Below are 17,733 nucleotides of genomic sequence, written 5' to 3' on the forward strand. Positions count from 1 at the left end.
TACCCCTGGCTAATGGGCATTATATCCCCAGTTCCCGGCTTGTTTTTATTTTGTTTTTGGTTTTTTGTTTTGTTGTTGTTGTTGTTTTGCTTGAAGCTTTAACAAGGGTTTGTTTGGGACCTTAAGTCTACACCGAAAACCTGGCATCCTGGCATCCGATATCCCTCGCCAATGCTGGGAAAAGGCCCGGGAGGGAGGCAAACGCAATGCCGCCTTCCCCAGCGCTCGAGGGAGAGGGCTCCCGGTGAAGTCCCCGCACCAGCATACCTGGGCCGGCCCAGACCCACGGGGAGGCCACCCGCTTCCTCTTACCAAGTCAACGACCTCTGTTCTGCCGGGGTGAGGGGGTCTCCTCCCCGGCCCCAACGTCTCTCCCCGCCCCAGGCGGTGTGAGTAGCTCTCCTTCCCGCGACCCCAAACACAGCCCAGGCCACCGTGGAAGGCCGGCGGGATCCAGGCAGGTGAGCACCGCCTCTCACCCGTGGCGCCCACAGAGCTGGCGCTGCCGTTGCGGGGCCAGGAGAGTCAAAGGGCTTTTCCTGCCCAGCGGCCGACAAAATAGCCACGCCAAGGCGCCTGCGCGCCTGCGCACCAGCGCCGGAGGGCAGGGGGCGTGCGACCCGGCGCCCGGTTGCAGCCCCGAGGGCGCGAGGCAGGTGGGACGGTTGGGCAGGGCCGCCCGCTCGGGAGTCGGGGCCGGGGCCGCCAGGCCGGGTCCTCGGGCAGCGTTGGCTCCCTCGGGATCTCCCTTCTCCGACGTGGCTGGGACAACTGCGGTTCCAGAACGTCTCGGATCACCTCCCCGGCCCGGCAGGGGCGAGAACAGGTGGGCCGTCCCGCCCCAGCCCTGCGCAGAGGGGAGGGGGGGAGGGGGCCTCGAGGTTCCGAACTTGGGTGTGCCTCAGAATCACCTGTGGAGCTTACTGAATTTGGAGGGGGAAGGGAATGATACCCAGGTCTGGTCGTCAGAGATTCTGATTCAGCAGGTTTAACGTGGTTGGAGTAAAATTACAGGCGATCCTGAAGCTTGGTGGAGAATCAGGGCAGAGCCGGACGCAGTTTGGGCTCCAGAAGAGAGCCGGTGGGGCGCGGAGATTTTCTTGAATGAGTATGAAGAATCTTCCAAGTGCCACTGGAGACAAACGAGCTGGGAAACTAAAGAAGAGAATGTATTTTGAAGAAATAACCTGGGGATGTGTTTACTAGATAGTTTTCTAAAGTCCTTGAAAACCAGAAAACAGTTTAAGAGGTACCAAATAGAGAGGCACAGTATAAAGACCTCAAAATGTACAGTCTAATTAAAGGAACACGACAAACCAAAACATAAATTTGAATTAAGAAAACATGTGCGCACACCTGTACTTTATTTTCCATCTAAAATTCCATGATGTGTAAAATCCAAAAAAGCTCTGGGAACAAAATGTTCCATCAGTGAGCCAGTTATATTGAGGAATCCCTGAAAGATCATAGAGAAGATGTATGGGTTTATAGCAGAATGAACAAGGCAACAAAAAGGAAAATGCTTAGACGTGAAAAATGAATCCAGACATTCCGACATCTGAATGGCAAATGTTATAAAAGCAAAAGAAAGAATGGAGGTGAGGTTTGGGAGTTTAAAAAGAAGGAAAATATCCCAGATGTGAAGGAAAACGCATTTTCAGATTAAAAAGGGCCCACTGAGTCCTTAGAATAACTTACGAAAAAGATTCCATCCTAGACAAAGCCTAGGAGAAAGGAAATCAAGAGATTTTATACAGAAAGAGGTTACCTATAAAGCAATGAAAATCAGATTGCCATTGGATTTCTCAATGGAAAGGTACCTTCAAAGCTGAAACTGGAATCCTTTACCCAGCCAAATCAGCATTATGTGCAGGAAAAGAAAAGACACTGTCAGACATAAGATTCAAAAAGTTTATCAACTCACTAAGTAACTTGGGAATGACTCCTGCAAAATGAATAATGAATTGAAAAAAGAGTATCCCAACAGCTAACTACCACATCCTGAGCACTAACTCAATGCTCTTCTCAAAGATTATCCAATTTTCCTCCCAGTTACTCTGAGACAGAATTATGATTCCCACTTCAAAGTGAAGAAACTGATACACAGACATGAATGAAAATGGAACAAAGAAAGATTGGCAATAAAAACATAAAACATAATAACTGAATCTAGAAAGGTATCGGTGCATAATGAGAAAAAGGAGAGCTTTAAAAAGATATTCTGGAGCTAAATCCCAGATCAATACCTGCACACCAAGGGTCAAGGGCTGTTGGAGTTACTTGGGCAAGGAGACCCCTTTGGAAGAGTAGTTGCAGTTGGAGTCATCACTTGCTTGGGTTTCCAATAATGCACTGTCTTCTGTGGTAGCTAACCTGGGAAGTGAAAGGGAATGACATGGGAATACGTTTGATGGTGCCACTCACCTCAATTCTCCCAGTATGTGGTAATGCTTTTGATGTATTATTTGGCCCTCAGCTTGGCATTTCCTACCAGAATAGCCTTTGCTCAATGAGTGAATGTGCCAGTGCAGGAATCCTGTCAGTTACTGGGATTCCCATTCCAGCTCTTCACTGGGCAAGTAGCATATATAACCACAGGATGGACTCACAGTCCCACCAGCCCTATCCAAAAGGTAAACTTGGGCCAGAAGTCAATTCATTTATCACTGAACCCTTGTAAGCTCAGAATGTTAATAGCAAACCGTGACGTTTGGGGTCCCAGAAATTAATGTTAGTTTAGAATTAATAAATTACAGTCACTGAAAAATATAGGTACTTCCTTCTCTTCAGAGTAGTTATCCTAAAAGGATCACAAGGCCTTTGGGGGAAAGCTGGGAGACAAAGGTTTGCAGGGCTTGGGAACAGCATTTCAGTACCATCCTTAAGAATATTTGGGCTGGGGCACTTGGGTGGTTCAGTGGGTTAAGCCTCTGCCTTCAGCTTAGGTCATGGTCTCAGGGTTCTGAGATCGAGCCCCGTATCAGGCTCTCTGCTCAGCGGGGAGCCTGCTTCCCCCCCCCCCCCCCCCGCTCTCTCAGCCTGCCTCTCTGCCTACTTGTGATCTCTGTCTGTCAAATAAGTAAATAAAATCTTTCTTTAAAAAAAAGAAAGAATATTTGGGCTACATTCAACAGGCTCTGGGTCTGGGATTAATTTAGCTCTGGGAATAGAGTGATAAGCCCCATCTCTCACTCATGAGATACCTCTGTTCCCCAGACCTGGAGTTGTGTTTTGTTGCTTTGTTTGCTTTTGCTGTCACACAAACCAAAAAGACTTAGTGGGTTATCACTGAGTTCATTCCTTGGGATCCTGCCATTAATGGAGCACAACCAGAGAGTTCTGTGAGTTAAACCATCGTGTTTTCCACCCTGCTGTCTATGGTGATGATCAGAGTTAATTCTGCTAATTAGCTGCCTCCAGCTGGCCTCCTCCCAGCCGGGCCTGCATCTGGGAGTGTGTTTCAATTGCAGCTGCTCCTACAGCACTGCTGCCTTAGAAAACAGCCAGTAAAGAGTTTTTGTGTTTTGCTAAGCTTCTGCAGCTTTAATATGTGCCTCATGACAGGAATGAGAGGATCTGTAGATAAACAGAGAGGGAGTGGGTGAGCTGAAGCTCATTATAGAACCAATATAGCATTCCTGCCTCCCAAAGCTGGTTTTTTGTTTGTTTGTTTGTTTTTAACATTACTTCTGATTCGGGACCATTTGATGTCACAGTTCAATTCTAGTTCCCACAGCAATTACTCCAACCTTTGCCACCCCTCCTACACTTTTTACCTGCTCCTGCCTCACCACTAGAAAAGACTTTGCTCGGACTCCCAGGGAAAATGGAGGCTCTCATGTATGAACCTCCTCAACTTTCAACACTGGCATCTACACCAGCCCCGCTCACATCTTTGCTCCTGGTCTCAGCAGGTGAGGGCCCGTCCATCCCACTCCTGAGTCTATCCCCCCAACTCCTCTAGGACCATGACCTTTGGCTATGATTACCCAGTCTTGTATATTCAGTATCTCCTTACAGATCCCTTTCCTGTAATGTAAAATTATGCTCTAAACCTTTTTATCTTAAACAACACAGACACAGGGAATGGGAGACAGAAGCACACTCTTTTGACCTGTAAACCTCTGTAACCATTTCTGCGTGGCTAAAACCTTGAATAAACTGTCCACACTCAACTTTTCCCACTCTTCATCCACCATCACTAAGCAAAGAGCCTGCCACTCTACACAGCTTTCTTAAGTTACTTTTACCAAAATCATCAATGACAAATCTTGTAATTCACAAATTTTAAGGACTTTTCAGTCTTTCCATTTCAGATGATCTCTGATGTTTATTCTTGGTGGTCCCTCTTTTGTGAAAATCTCTCCTCGTGGGTTTCTATGCTGCTGCACCAGGCTTTGCTCCCAGTTTTCTGCTTCATTTCCTATTTCTGGTATTAAATGCCCACATACCCCAGGGTCTGTCCTTGGCCCTTTTCCTTTTTACTGTTCACCCTCTTCCTGAGTAACCTTTTTCACTCTCATGGTCTCAGCTTTGGCTGCTGCCTTCCAAAAAAGCATATTACCTTTCAGCTGCTCCTATGTTCCAGGCACTATTCTAGAAGATGGGACTAAAACAGCAAAACAAAGTGCCCGTTCTCCTGAATCTTACCAAAGACAAGCAAAAGCAGACAAATATGTAACATTAAGTAATGATCATCGCTCTTGAGAAAAATAAACCAGGGTAAGGGAGTGAAAAGGGGATGCTGTATTTAGGAAACACTTTTGTTTAACCTCTAGGACAGTGGTTCTCGAGGTGTGATTCCAGAGCACCAGCAGCAGAACCTGAGAACTTATGAGCTGTGCCGATTCTCGGGCCCCAGCCCGGAGATCCTGCGGAATCAGAAAGGGTCGCGGGGCAGGGGTGGAGAGTCCAGCAACGTGTTAAAAAGACCTCCAGGTGATTCTGGAGACCAGGTGATTCTGATGCGTGCTTAAGCGAGAACTGCCACTGTAAAGCAGTCTCCCACCTCACGTACCATGGACACATGACAGATGTGAAGCCTAATACTGATTTTCCCGCCCCACCGGGGCAGCTTCAGGGCCGGGGGAAGAGCAGGTGCTGGGAGCCCACCACCCCAAAGTAGCCTCCACCCTGCCTTTTCTGAGGCAACGAAGCAGGGCCCCCAGGTATTAACGTAAGGGTCATTCAAACTCACTGCTAGGCTCGAGGAGCTGGGCGCAGAACGACCTACTGCTTCAGGGCCGCCTCTGCGGCTGCGGACGAAGGTCCCCCCCTACAGGGACGCAAAACAGTCTGCGCAGGAAAGAAGGCCCGGGCAGGGGGCGTGGCTCCTGCTGGGCCCTGCCCCTTCACCCCGCACTTCCGGCAGCTTCCACTCTCGTTGTGCTTTCCGTTCCTCAGAGGCTCCTCAGAGTTTCATTTTTGATAGATTCCATACGACAAAGTCTGACTGGGTTTGAAATCTATTTGCATCATCACGAGGAATGTCAGAATTACATTTGTTGATTAAAGAAAAAATATATGATTTTTTAACTTGCATAAATTTTCAAGTGTTTGCAAAAATAGCTTTAAAAACTTTTTAAGCATTTCACAATTTATTTTGAATTATTGCATTGTCCACCTTAAATAGATATAATATTTGTCAATTACTCCTCAAGGTTGGAAAATAAAAACTTTAAATTGTGTGAACACGGGATGCCTGGGTGGCTCTGTTGGTCAAGCGGCGGATTCTTGGTTTTGGCTCAGGTCTTGAGTTCATGGATCATGGGATGAAGGCTACCACCTCAAACTCCGAGCTCAGCAGGGAGCCCGCCAAACGATTCTCTCCCTCTGCTCCTCCCCCACGCATGGGGAGCATAAGCTCGCTCCTTCCACACCCTCAAATAAATCTTTTTTTAAAAATTGCACGAACGGGGCACCTGGGTGGCTCAGTGGTTAAGCCGCTGCCTTCGGCTCGGGTCATGATCTTGGGGTCCTGGAATCGAGCCCCACATCAGGCTCTCTGCTCAGCGGGGAGCCTGCTTCCTCCTCTCTCTCTGCCTGCCTCTCTCTCTGCCTGCCTCTCTGCCTGCTTGTGATCTCTCTCTGTCAAATAAATAAATAAAATCTTTAAAAAAAAAAAAAAGAAATTTTATGTGACTATTTCAAACAATTTATATTTGTGGAAGCAAGCTCATGCTTCTTTTTTCTCATTTAATGTGTACTTGGGAGGAGGGTGCTCCTGGATGGCTCAGTCAGTTGGACATCTGCCTTCAGCTCAGGTCATGGTCCCAAGAGTCCCAGGATTGAGCTCCATGTCCAACTCCCTGCTTGGTGGGGTGTCTGCTTCTCCCTCTGCCCCTCATCCTGCTCTTGGGCTCTCTCTCTCTCTTTCAAATAAATAAAAAATTTTAAATAATTAAATAAAGTGTACTTTAGGGCATCTGGATGGTTCAGTTGATTAGACAATGAACTCTTGGTTTCTACTCAGGTCATGATCTCACCGTTTTGAGATCGAACCCTGCATCCAGCTCTGTGCTCTGAAGGGAGTCTGTTTGAGACTCTCTTTCCCTCTCCGTCTGCCCCTTCCCCTCCACTCTCTAAAAATCAATAAACCTTTTTAAAAAATAAAGTGCACTTGGGACACCTGGGTGGTTCAGTTGGTTGACCATCTGACTCCTGACTTTGGCTCAGGTTATGATCTCAGAGTCCTGAAATGGAACCCCTTGTGTCCCCTCAGTTGGACATCAGCCCCACTCACCCAATCACTTTGACCAGACAATATTAAGAGTCATCACATTTTCATCAAAACATAACTCATATCCCCCTCTCACCTGGATTATTGGGTCTCTTACCTCCATCCTCTGCCCATTTCAACTCACCTTCAATCTTGTCTACAAACTCACTTTTCAAAATTGCCAATCTGACCATATTACACTTTGCTTATAAAGCTTTGATAGCTTCTTTTGCTATAAGATAAAATCCAAATTTTCTCCTATGGTGTTAAAGGCTTTTCATTTCTTGGGCCGCCTATGTCTCTGGTCTCCTCCTTTACCAATTCATCAACAACTGGACATATATGAAGTTCTACCTTCTGTACAGTCTTTTCCAGTGGAAAGTTCAGTTCTTGAAACCCACCTGAGGATCCACATGCCCATCTCCGGATATGGCTCAAACTGGGTCCCTTCTGATTCCACCCAAACAGAATTATTCCCTCCTCTGTATCCTCATGGTACCATATAGATCAGAAGTACTCTACCAGAAGCAATTTTGTCCCTATTGGATACTTGGCAATGTCTGGAGACATTTTTGGTCATTGAAACTGAGAGTTTCACTTAGTCACACCTGACTATACATTTGTATCTCCCTGTTACACTATAAATTCCTCAAGGGCAGTTACCTTATCTTACCTTTACATCCTCAGAGGTGAGCAGGGCTAAATACACAGTAGATGCTCATTAAGTTTCTGTGAAGTGAATTAATGAGAGAAAAGTCAAGTCAGTCTTATCTCACCACTGTGGCTAACAAGCTGACAACAGCAGCTTCTTCCTCCAGGAGAAGAAGGTGAGAACACATATGTGCAAAATCAGTATAATAAAGGGAAGTGGGTCTGGCAGAGATACCTACAGTTTTGACCAACTACTTGGCCCATAAAGGTCAAAATAGCCACCTTTCTCACACCTTCTATCTCCTCACCACCTCTCTCATTAACCCACATGGTTACCAAATTCTCTTTTGATTCTCTACCTAAGAAATAGCTCCCTGGCCATTGCCATCCCCAAAGCCCATGGCCAGCTCCCATGAGCACCACTCTTCTGTACCATCTTCCTTGGCCTCTCTGCCATCTACAAGTTGAGAAAGTCAAATTAAGTCCCTGTAGTTTCTTCCAGCTGTAAAATGATAAGATTTGCAATTTTATCTAGTGACAATGAATTCCAGATTTTCGGTCAAATAATTCATGTCAATACTCCTTCCATTTACCCATATGGATATAAAATTTCAAAACACTCAACAGAAATAATTATAATTTAGAAAGCATTGAAACCATCCATGGCCTTTTGTCTTGGAAACAAACTCAAAAGTAAACAACTGTAATTGGTCTTCCCTTCCCAGTAACCTCCTCACAGATGCCAGTCTCATAACAAATCCAAACAAGGAGGAAAGTATTAAGAGTACAAAAATGTGTACATATACTTTCAACAAAGGGCTGAGAATACTTTCAATTAAAAAGGAATCTAAAAAGAAAACAGCAACATCATTGTAAGTACAGCCAGCTAGGGACTCATTCTGCTACCTCAGCATTCCACAACCCCTCCACCTTTCAGAAATGCTGGATTGACCAACTTTTCCATGGAATGCCACACTTTTTTTCAGATATCATCATTGCCATCCATAACCCCGACAGCCTTGTGTTATAAGCAGGTGCTTGCATTACTGTTATGCGTGGATATAGAAAATGAAGTACAGATTCTGTAACTTATCCATGGTCCCACCGCAAAGGAGATTGAGAAGAAGCACCCAATATGCACTCTAATGCCAAGTTAGACTTTCTCATCAGTTTTTCTCTTGCAAGAAATCCCTCTATCTTATTGGCAGACACAGTTTAGATTTGAGATTATCATCTGGCCAATTCTTAGAGTAAAAATTGAGGTGCAAGTTTATTTTAGGAATGTACAGCTACAACCCTGGATCAAATTAATTTGCAAGTGAATCAAATGCTGAGAAAAAATTAATAAATGCTACAATCAGTTTCATGCTTCTCTGAACAGGGAAATCTTTACAGAATGATAAACTATGTTTAATTGCAATAGCTCATTTGATGAGTAAGTAAGTAATCACAATACTTTTCCCTCTGCGGGCCAAACGCAGCTTCTGAATTTTTCTCAATGTCATGCTCTAGGCAGGAACTATTTTTTAAATAAAATCAATATTAATTTTATTAATTATTAATAATTTGTGTGGCAAGGTGGTTTCTGTTTTCTTTTTTCTGCTTCTTTGGGTTTTCTAGCCATGAATTCATTTCAGTTATGCAATAAGAAAAACAAAATTAAAGGAAAAGGACTATAAAGTGGAAACAGGAGAGAGAGGGGTCAGATGTGGAGCTAGAACCAAAACCAAAACAGAAACCAACAATGCCATGGGCAAGGCACTGCCGAGCAGACCGCTGTCCCTGCGTGCGTGGACTGTAAGCGTCTTTGCTTCTCACCCCAACTAGCTGTAACCCTGGGAAAGTCATCTCCCTCATGTGGCCTTGGCTTCCTATCTACAAAATGTGGGATTGCACTAGATCAGTGGTTCTCAACAGGGGGAGGTTTGTTTTGCCCTCTAGAGGAATAACAGGCAGTATCTGGAGACTTTTTCTGGTTGTCACAATGGGGGAGGGTGCTACCAGCACCTAGAGAGAGCGTAGAGCCCAGAGATGCTGCTCGACATCCTATGAGGCACAGGACAGATCCCTACCACAACGGGTTATTTGGCCCACACTGTGAGTGGTGCCAGCGTTGAGAAACCTGGCTTCCACCATGCTCGGTTCTGTGAGTTTGGGCCTGGCCTGTCCTGGAGCCTCCTAAAGAGGAGCCGTGCGTTCATGACTGCCCAGACTCTGGCTCTGGCCCACTGGACAGGAGAGAAGGAATGAACAACAGGGCCCAAGGCAGGGAACACTGGAGTCCTGCAGGGGAAGTCCTGCCATCAAAGGCAGACAGGCCCTCAGACAGGCTGTCTTCCTTCAAGGGCCGGGCCCTCCCTTGCTCACGTGGACAAACAGGGCCCTCTTTTGGCGTGCGTCCTCACAATGAACAATGGGCCAGTGGCTCAAAAAGCACACAAAATTTGAGCAAAGATTCCGTGACTGTGCAGTATTTCCCTGAAGACCATCTTACAATCTCTCAGGGTGGGGGATACTAAAGGAGATACAAGTTGTTAATAACTGAGTTTCCTTCAAAAACATAGCAGGACTTATAAATAGATACCTAACAAATGCTGATTTATTTCAGGCCAGACCCAACAAATATTTAAGAGGCCCCTTTGTGGGTCCCTGATTATTGGCGTACAAGCCGACACCACCATGGGGCAGGGAGAAGCAGGTCTTTCCAGTCGCCTGTGCTGGGACAACTGGGGAAGGAAGGAAAATGCACTTCTACCTTCCATGAAACACACACATCAATTCCAAGTGGATAACAGACTTAAAGGTCTGTTAATAGGCAGGAACTATTAATTGAGACAGGAGCTCGAAGGAAACATTTGCCTCCCTTACATCATGCACACAATAATCAGGTTTGGAGAGTAAAAACAAATCTATTTAAATTATTCTATTACCAATCTTATAATTATTCTATCCCCAGTGGCCTAACTTGGAATAGATGGAAGAAAGAAGTGCAATGGTTTTTTCAGAGTCACATAAGTTACTTCGGTCCTCTTTCTTTAATAAGGTTTTTGAGAGGAACACCTGTGTGAACTCAGTAAATCTTGAAAAATACAAATAAATGAACCTTATTTCTGCCATCCTGATCTGAGCTTGGAATAGACTCATAAATCTTGAATTTGAAGGGTTACCCATTCAGTGAGAGACAAGTGGTTAACAGAGGGTAAAGGGTAAATAAATGTATTTCATGTTTCAAGCTCCTCAGAAGCAAGTGGGGCAGCTCCCCCAGTTCGCTGCTGGATGGAGAGTGGCCAACGAACCTTGACAAAGTCCAAGTCAGGCCTTCATCAAGCAGACAGGCAAACAAGGAATAGCCAAGAGCAAAAGCATCCCCTTCCTAAAAACAAAAGTTAAAGCAGATCCCTTCCCTTCTACAATTCTTCAAGAAGCATGACATCAGCAACAGGCTTAAACATTAGTAAGCACAATCGTAAGCTAATAAAAATAAATATAAATGCAAGTAAAAGAGTGTGTGCATGTGAAAGAGAGGAAAGGGGCCTAGAAGAGTTTTCCCACCCCCACCCCCCCAACAACCTTTGAAATGTAAATGCTGTCGCCCAACCGACAGCGCTGGTAAAGCAAAGAGTAGGGCCAGGATATAAAGCAGGGGGTGGGAGGTTGGGGGAACCAGGTGGTGGGTATTAGAGAGGGCACGGATTGTATGGAGCACTGGGTGTGGTGCAAAAATAATGAATACTGTTATGCTGAAAAAAAAAATTTTTTTTTAATAAATAAATAAAAAGAAAAAAAAGTGAGGCGGAGGGGAAAGGCGCCCTCGGCAAGCCTCCGGGAGGGCGAGGGGGGCGCTTGGGGAGAAGTTTCTAATGTTTCCTTAAAGACCTAATTCGGCGACCTATTCTCTCCCCTCCAGCTGCCTGGCGCTGCACGCGGACCACATCCCCTAGTCCCTCCAGTGTCCACGAACTCCGCGCGGAGCCCCCAGCCCCTTCGGCGGTTTGCGGGCCTCGGGGGTGGCTCAGACCATTGAACCTGCTGCACGGCTCAGATCGCCGTCTGTAGAAACCCGCGTTCAAACACCACGAAGCGGCACACCGCCTTCACGCAAACGCGTCGCGGGAGATCCCCGGAGACCCGGGGACTGGTACCCGCGGTCCTGCCTCCCGGCGAGCAGAGCCCCCGCCCCGTCCCGCGCCCCGCCCCGCGCCCCGCCCGCGGTCATTACCTTCCCCGGTAGTGCCTGAGGGTCACTTTGCCCCGACAGCGCTCCCGGGCTGGCTCCCAGCGATGGAGAGGAGGGCTCGGAGCTCCTCCAGAGAGGCCTATGGAAGAAACGGCAGGTCCCCCCACAAGGAGAACAAGAGGGCGAGGGCCGAGAGGGGCGGTGGAAGCCGTGGGCGCCGGGACGCCGGGCGCGAGCAGCCGGGGAGCCGGGGGGAATCCCCCGCGCCCGCAGCCACCGTGGTGGACGTGGATGAGGTCCGGGGCTCCGGTGAGGAGGGCACCGAGGTGGTGGCGCTGCTGGAGAGCGAGCGGCCCGAGGAAGGTATAGCAGGTCCGAGATGCGGGAAATGGGGTGGCCTTTCCGCATGGTACCCAAGGGACAGCAGGTCGAGGGGAACGAGTCACGGCGCTGGGAGCCACCAAGGCCAGAGCAGCCTGCTGGACCTGCTCAGATTCCCAGAAAATGAAAGGCCTGAGTTAGGACCCGCCATCCTCCTTCCCAGTGATGGGGACCCAAATACATCAGAAGAAATACAGATGACATCAACAAAATACTGTTGGTCTCAGAGGCTAGCCTTGGATGACAGGTGGGAGGGAGAGTAGTCCAGGTTGGGGACCAACGAGCACTTCTGGCAAAGGAATCTTGCAGGGGTTTTTGTGGCCAAGGAAGAGTGTATGGGCACCTAGACTAAGTGCAGACATTCAAGAACTGGTGGTTCTGGGCGAATAAGCAGCTTATTCCCGCCCCCCCCCCCTCGCCCCCAGCATCCCCATCCCTCCGTCTTACCTAAAAGTACTTTAACCTTTCTTCAGGGTGATCATTTGGCAGCGGAGCCAAGTGGAGAAGAGCTAGACCTGAATTTAAACCACAGCTAGCTAGCCATGGGATCAGAGGTGCGGCCTTCACCAGCTATGCCAGGGGGATAACAACTGTACCTACCTGGGAGGGCAGGTGTGAGGATAAAAGGAGATGTGGCACTCAAAGCACCTTGCACAGAGCTGGGAGCAAAGAACAGACCCAATTTGAACAGAATCCTTGCAAGTTAAAATAGAGGAAGGTTAGACCAAAGGAAGGACTCAAGGGGAAAAGATGTCTTTTTGGCTTCTGTGGGTGGAGCAACTCTTAGATACAAATTTATCTGTTCCCAATCCTTTTTAGAGTAAATGGAAGAAAAAAATGCCTTACACCTTTAGTGTAGAATGGCAGAGGTCTAACGGAAAGTCGGTAAGGAAGCGAGTGTTATTTTGCTTTCTGCGGGCTATGAAATTTTAACATCATTTCCTAGTTACCAGCAATGCAGTATATGTGGGAGCATTGAAAGGTATGATTTGACAAAGATTCGTGCAGTTGGTGCAGTTTATATGGATCATCTTAATGCTGTTTGGCCCAACTGATGCCTTTTCATCCGTCAGAGACTTCGGGTTTGTTAGGTTCAATGCTGCAGTATTGCTGAGGTGAGCTGTCTTGTAGGTATAGTGCTTCAGACCACATCAGTTGGGGTAAGCAAGGAACGGAGCCCCCCTTTAATATCTGCCAGGCACACACTCTGTGTTTTACTGAGTATTATTATTGTTTCCACATGGCTGATAGGGAAACTTGCAGGGAAATTAAGTGCCTTGCCAAAGACCTACAGCTGGAAGCGGGGGAGGGAGGGAGTTCCAGAGCCCGCCCCTCCTTGCATGGTGCTGCCCCTGCTTCCTCCTCAGAGTCCTAGCACCGCTACCATCTGTGTGGCCTCAGGCAAGGAATTTGCCGACCTTCCTCAGTCTCTCCAGCTATAAAGTGACTGGAGCCCAAGACCCTAAGCAATAGACGTGAAGTCCCATTGAGAATGAGGTGGCCTTGCTGAGCCCTTGTCTGGGAAGTTTCTGTGGCTTCCAAGGGTCCTGGAAGGTAGAGGAGCAACAGCCCCTCCTCCTGCTCATCTAGCACCATGGTCCCTCAGCCAGGCTCCTTAAGACTTAAGACTTGGGAGAAATGGGGGCACCTGGGTGGCTCAGTGTGTGAAGCCTCTGTCTTAGCTCGGGTCATGATCCCAGGGTCCTGGGATCCAGCTGATGAAGTCCCAGAACCTAAGTCAGGTTCGGTGGGGTGAGGAGGTTCGGAGCCGACGACTAAAGAAAGAATTCTTAAGACATCGTTGGTGCAAAAGGTGATTTATTAGAGCACGGGGACAGGGTCCGTGGGCAGGCAGAGATGCGGCTGCCCCAGGTTGTTAGGAGTGGTTGGTTATATACACAGGAGTTGGGTAGGTGAGGACAAAGGGGTGTTCAGAAGGGCTACTGGGGCAAAGAATACTATCAGGATATTGAAGGCTTAGTTGCTATCAAGTAAAGACAATTGGAAGTCTGGTGGAATGTTACATTCCTGCTATCAAGCATCCTTGTTAATGAGATTTAGGTTTAGAAGAAATTTAACTTTATTTACTTTTCCTTCTACTTCCACCTCCTTCGCTTTTTTATGGAGGGGAGGGTGACATTAGGCTTGAGGAACGGAGTTCTGTGTCTTTGGAAATTGGGCTACTGATAAGGTAACTTCTTTGTTGTAATCTCAAGGACATTTGCAAACCAAGGGAGACTCCTGTCTTGCAGGATTGTGATCTCAGCAAGTTAACTATTTATCATTTTATGGCAGTCAGGGGTGCCTGAGGAATGCTACACATATGGAGGCGAGCGGATGAAAGGGGGGGTGCAAGGCGCCAGCTTTTGCTTTGTCCTCAGCCAGCCTCCTGCTCCCTCATCACAGCCCTGCATCAGGCTCTCTGCTTAGCAGGGAGCCTGCTCCCCCCACCCCTGCCTGCCTTTCTGCCTACTTGTGATCTCTGTCAAATAAATAAAGTCTTTAAAAAAAAAAAAATAGACAGGGAGAGATGAAAAGAGCTTCACCTTACCAAAATGTTGGAGCTTCTTAGACTATGGCCTATCTAAGACTCTCTCTCCCTTAACATTTAATATTTTCACTATTCACTTAAACCAAACAAACTGACTATTCAAGGAACTCATTCCAAGAGAACAATACTTTGTGAGTAAAGCTATAAGTTAGATTTGGGGTATTAAATATCAGTTTTTTTGTTCACATCTCTAACTCCTCTGTGAAGGCATTTTGAGGATTTTCTTCCCTTATAAAATGCTATTTTGTCCGTAGGTGTATTTATTTCTTTTTACTTGCCAAGGTCACCACTGGCAATTAAAATACGTTTATAAACTAATTAAACATGGTAATACCACCCTTATTGTCCTTAAGGAAGAATATTGTACAAAACCAACATGATTTTGATAAAGCAGCATTTCCCAAAATAGATTGTGTGAGAAATAAATATTATGGGACATGAATTTCCTTGGAGAAAACACTGCCTGGTCAAATGTTTGGGAAATCTTAGGTTAAACAAAGCTAAGAATGCTTCTTTACTGCAGGGATTCTTCTACCTCAATATGCATATGAACAGGGGATCTCTAGAAGTAGGACAGGGAACAAAGGATTTCCTAAACTTGTTTGGAGAGGGAACTCTTGTGGAGCCCGCTGAGCTATTTTTTTTGTTTGATGAGACACACTTTTTAGGAACTACCGTACTTCAGCATTTAGTGCTGATGTTAATTTTGGGCTGATGCTTGTGTAGCAAGTGATTGATTTGTTGATGACCTTTCCAATTATTTTCTAGTCACAGAAATCAAATATTCAAGGCTACCAACTAGTCCCCCCCCCCCCCCATTCCTTGAAAATAGGCAACTTCTGGTCATCCATGATGTTTTTAAACTCAGAAACAGCATCCCTTTGGCCAGCTTCCCAGGACCTGGAGATTAAAATTCTTGAGGTTTCCATAACTAATACATTTAAATAATTTTCACTATCTATTTCTCTTTCATCCTTACAAGTCAACAAATATTTATTGAGCACCTATATTGGGTCAGGCACTATTCTAGGCCCTTAGGGATACAACGTAAATAACCCAGGAGGCTTGTGTTCTTCTGATTAGCTTTTCCTGAAACATTTTCCTTTATTATTCAAGCAATCTGGAGTTCTGCAGTCCAGTACCTCATTACTTTAATTTATAGATGCTACAAGGCTGATATTACCCCATAGGGATGATTTTTTCAAAGACTATCTGGAGAGCCACACCCTAATCCAAAGAAGAGACTAATGGAGGAATTTGAGACATTTGGGGCAGGTAGTAGATGGGGAAGTCATTTCCAGGAAGATGAGGCACCTATGTGGTTTGAAACACATAAGAATTAATACTTGATACCCAATAAGTACACTTAAGTGATTTTTATGTAAATATGAAATTTCCTATTTATATCAATGCTATAAAAACTATCTCATGAGAGAGTTATGAGATAGTTATTATGAGCTAGTTAACATCCCCACCATATAGATGGGGAAACGGGTTTTGGGTTTGTTTTTTTGTTTTTTGTTTTTTTTGTTTGTTTGTTTAAGATTTTATTTATTTATTTGAGAGACAAAGTGAGTGAGAGAAAGAGAAAGAGAGAGCACACAATCAGGGGCAGAGGGAGACAGATAAGCAGACTCCCCCCTGAGCAAGGAGCCTGATGTAGAGCTTGATCCCAGGACCCAGGGATCATGACTTGAGCCCAAGGCAGACATTTAACCAACTGAGCCACCCAGGCACCCCAGTGAAACAGGTTTGAAGAGGTCATGTGCTTTGCTTAAGTTCACTGGACAGAAAATGGTGGAGCCAGAACTCGATCCAGACCTTCTGCCAAGATTCTGTGCTTTTTTCAGGTACCCCACTATGGCCTTTCCAGAAGTCTGTTCCACTTTCCACAGCCCCACAGAGCCCTGCCCAGACAATGTCCCATCATGTGAACTGACCACTGATATCCAGCTCCCTCTAAATTTCTAGCAAAGTCTACACATTGCTCTGACCCTCCTACCAAGAATTGGACGAACAAGTACTGGTCAGTGAATATGGTAACATTTCCAGTGTAAGTATTCTTTTCCCTTTGTTTTGTTTTGTTTTGTTTTAGGTACCAAGTCTTCAGGTTTAGGGGTCTGTGAATGGCTCCTTGTCCTCACATCCTTGCTCTTCATCATCGTGACCTTCCCTTTTTCGATCTGGTTCTGCATAAAGGTAAGATTCCATGAGAGCCCAGAAAGGAATTTCTTGGTGCCTCTCACTGACCCCAGGTCCAGTCCTCTGTGACTTGGTACGTGCTGTCTGCTCTGCATGGAATGGCCTCACCCCCACTCCTCTGGGAGTCATTGGGAATCATTGGGAGGCATTGTCTGTGAAAGATTAAGGAAGAGAGAGTAAGGGTAGGCAGAGAGAGCCGTCAGACAATGATGCAGGTCTGACACCTGCGCTATGAGAAGTGAAGGAAGGATGGGACAGAAAGAGCCTCAGACTGGGGTGTAGTGTTGGCCAGCCTGAGGGGAAACTCCAGAGCAAAGTCTGCTTCAAAGAGGAGTTCCGTGATGGGCAGAAATGGCCAGGCCTGAGTACCCCTGCCATTGCTGTCGTTGGCGGAGCTGCCTGGGAAGATCAAGTCCTTGACTGGAAGGCTACAGGAGCTGCTGGGACCGTTGCTGATGGCACTTCTCATGCACGCCCCTCCCCCTCTACCCTCCTCCTCTTCTTCCTCTGCCCCCAGCGCCCATCCCACCGCCCAGCCATCCTTCTTCACAGAAGGGTATTGGATTTTGTCCAGTGCCTTTTCTGCATCCATTGAGATAATCACGTGCTATTTGCCCTTTATTCTATTGAGATGGTGTATCACATTCATTGAATTTTGGATGTTAAACCAACTGTGTGTTCCTAGTTATAAATCCCACTTGGTTATGGTGTCTAATCCTCTTTTTATGTTCCCAGGTTCAGGCAGCTGGTAGTTTGTGGAGGGTTTTACATCTTTATTCATAAGAGGTATTGGTCTAGTTTCCTTGTGATGTCGATCTCTTGTTTTGGCATCAGGAAATACTGGTCTCAGAGAAGCGTTGGACAGATTTCTCTGCTCTTCTCTTTCTGAATTTGTGAAGAACTGGTATTACTTGCTTGTTAAATGTTTGGCACGATTCATCAGTGAAACCATCTAGTCTTGGACTTTTCTCTGTGGGAAATTTCAAAACTGCTAATCAGTCTTTTACTTCTGGGTCTTTTCAGTTTGTTTTTTTCTCAGGTCAGTTTAGTACT

General features: G+C 46.3%; 2 protein-coding genes across 8 annotated transcripts in view; one reads left to right on the forward strand and one right to left on the reverse strand.

Moving 5' to 3' along the window:
* Nucleotides 1-525, reverse strand: part of TDRD5 (tudor domain containing 5) — an 89,821-nt gene extending 89,296 nt beyond the window's left edge. Inside the window, 1 exon segment of the mRNA XM_082704087.1 lies at nt 313-525. The gene's annotated coding sequence lies outside the window, so the exon portion shown is untranslated.
* A 129-nt stretch (nt 526-654) lies between these two features.
* Nucleotides 655-17,733, forward strand: part of NPHS2 (NPHS2 stomatin family member, podocin) — a 31,241-nt gene continuing 14,162 nt past the window's right edge. For 3 of the 7 annotated variants that reach the window (XM_082704119.1, XM_082704123.1, XM_082704125.1), the window contains exons 1-3: nt 655-826; nt 11,277-11,918; nt 16,574-16,677. In XM_082704119.1, the coding sequence (XP_082560245.1) occupies nt 11,651-11,918; nt 16,574-16,677 (372 nt within the window). In that variant the 5' untranslated portion in view covers nt 655-826; nt 11,277-11,650. Of the gene's footprint in view, nt 827-4,778; nt 4,956-11,276; nt 11,919-16,573; nt 16,678-17,733 lie in introns of all 7 variants that reach the window. The other 4 variants (XM_082704120.1, XM_082704121.1, XM_082704122.1 and 1 more) reach the window with 4 other exon arrangements.

This window comes from Mustela nivalis (genome assembly GCF_964662115.1).
Source record: "Mustela nivalis genome assembly, chromosome: 16".
In the NCBI taxonomy this organism is placed as follows: Eukaryota; Metazoa; Chordata; class Mammalia; order Carnivora; family Mustelidae; genus Mustela; species Mustela nivalis.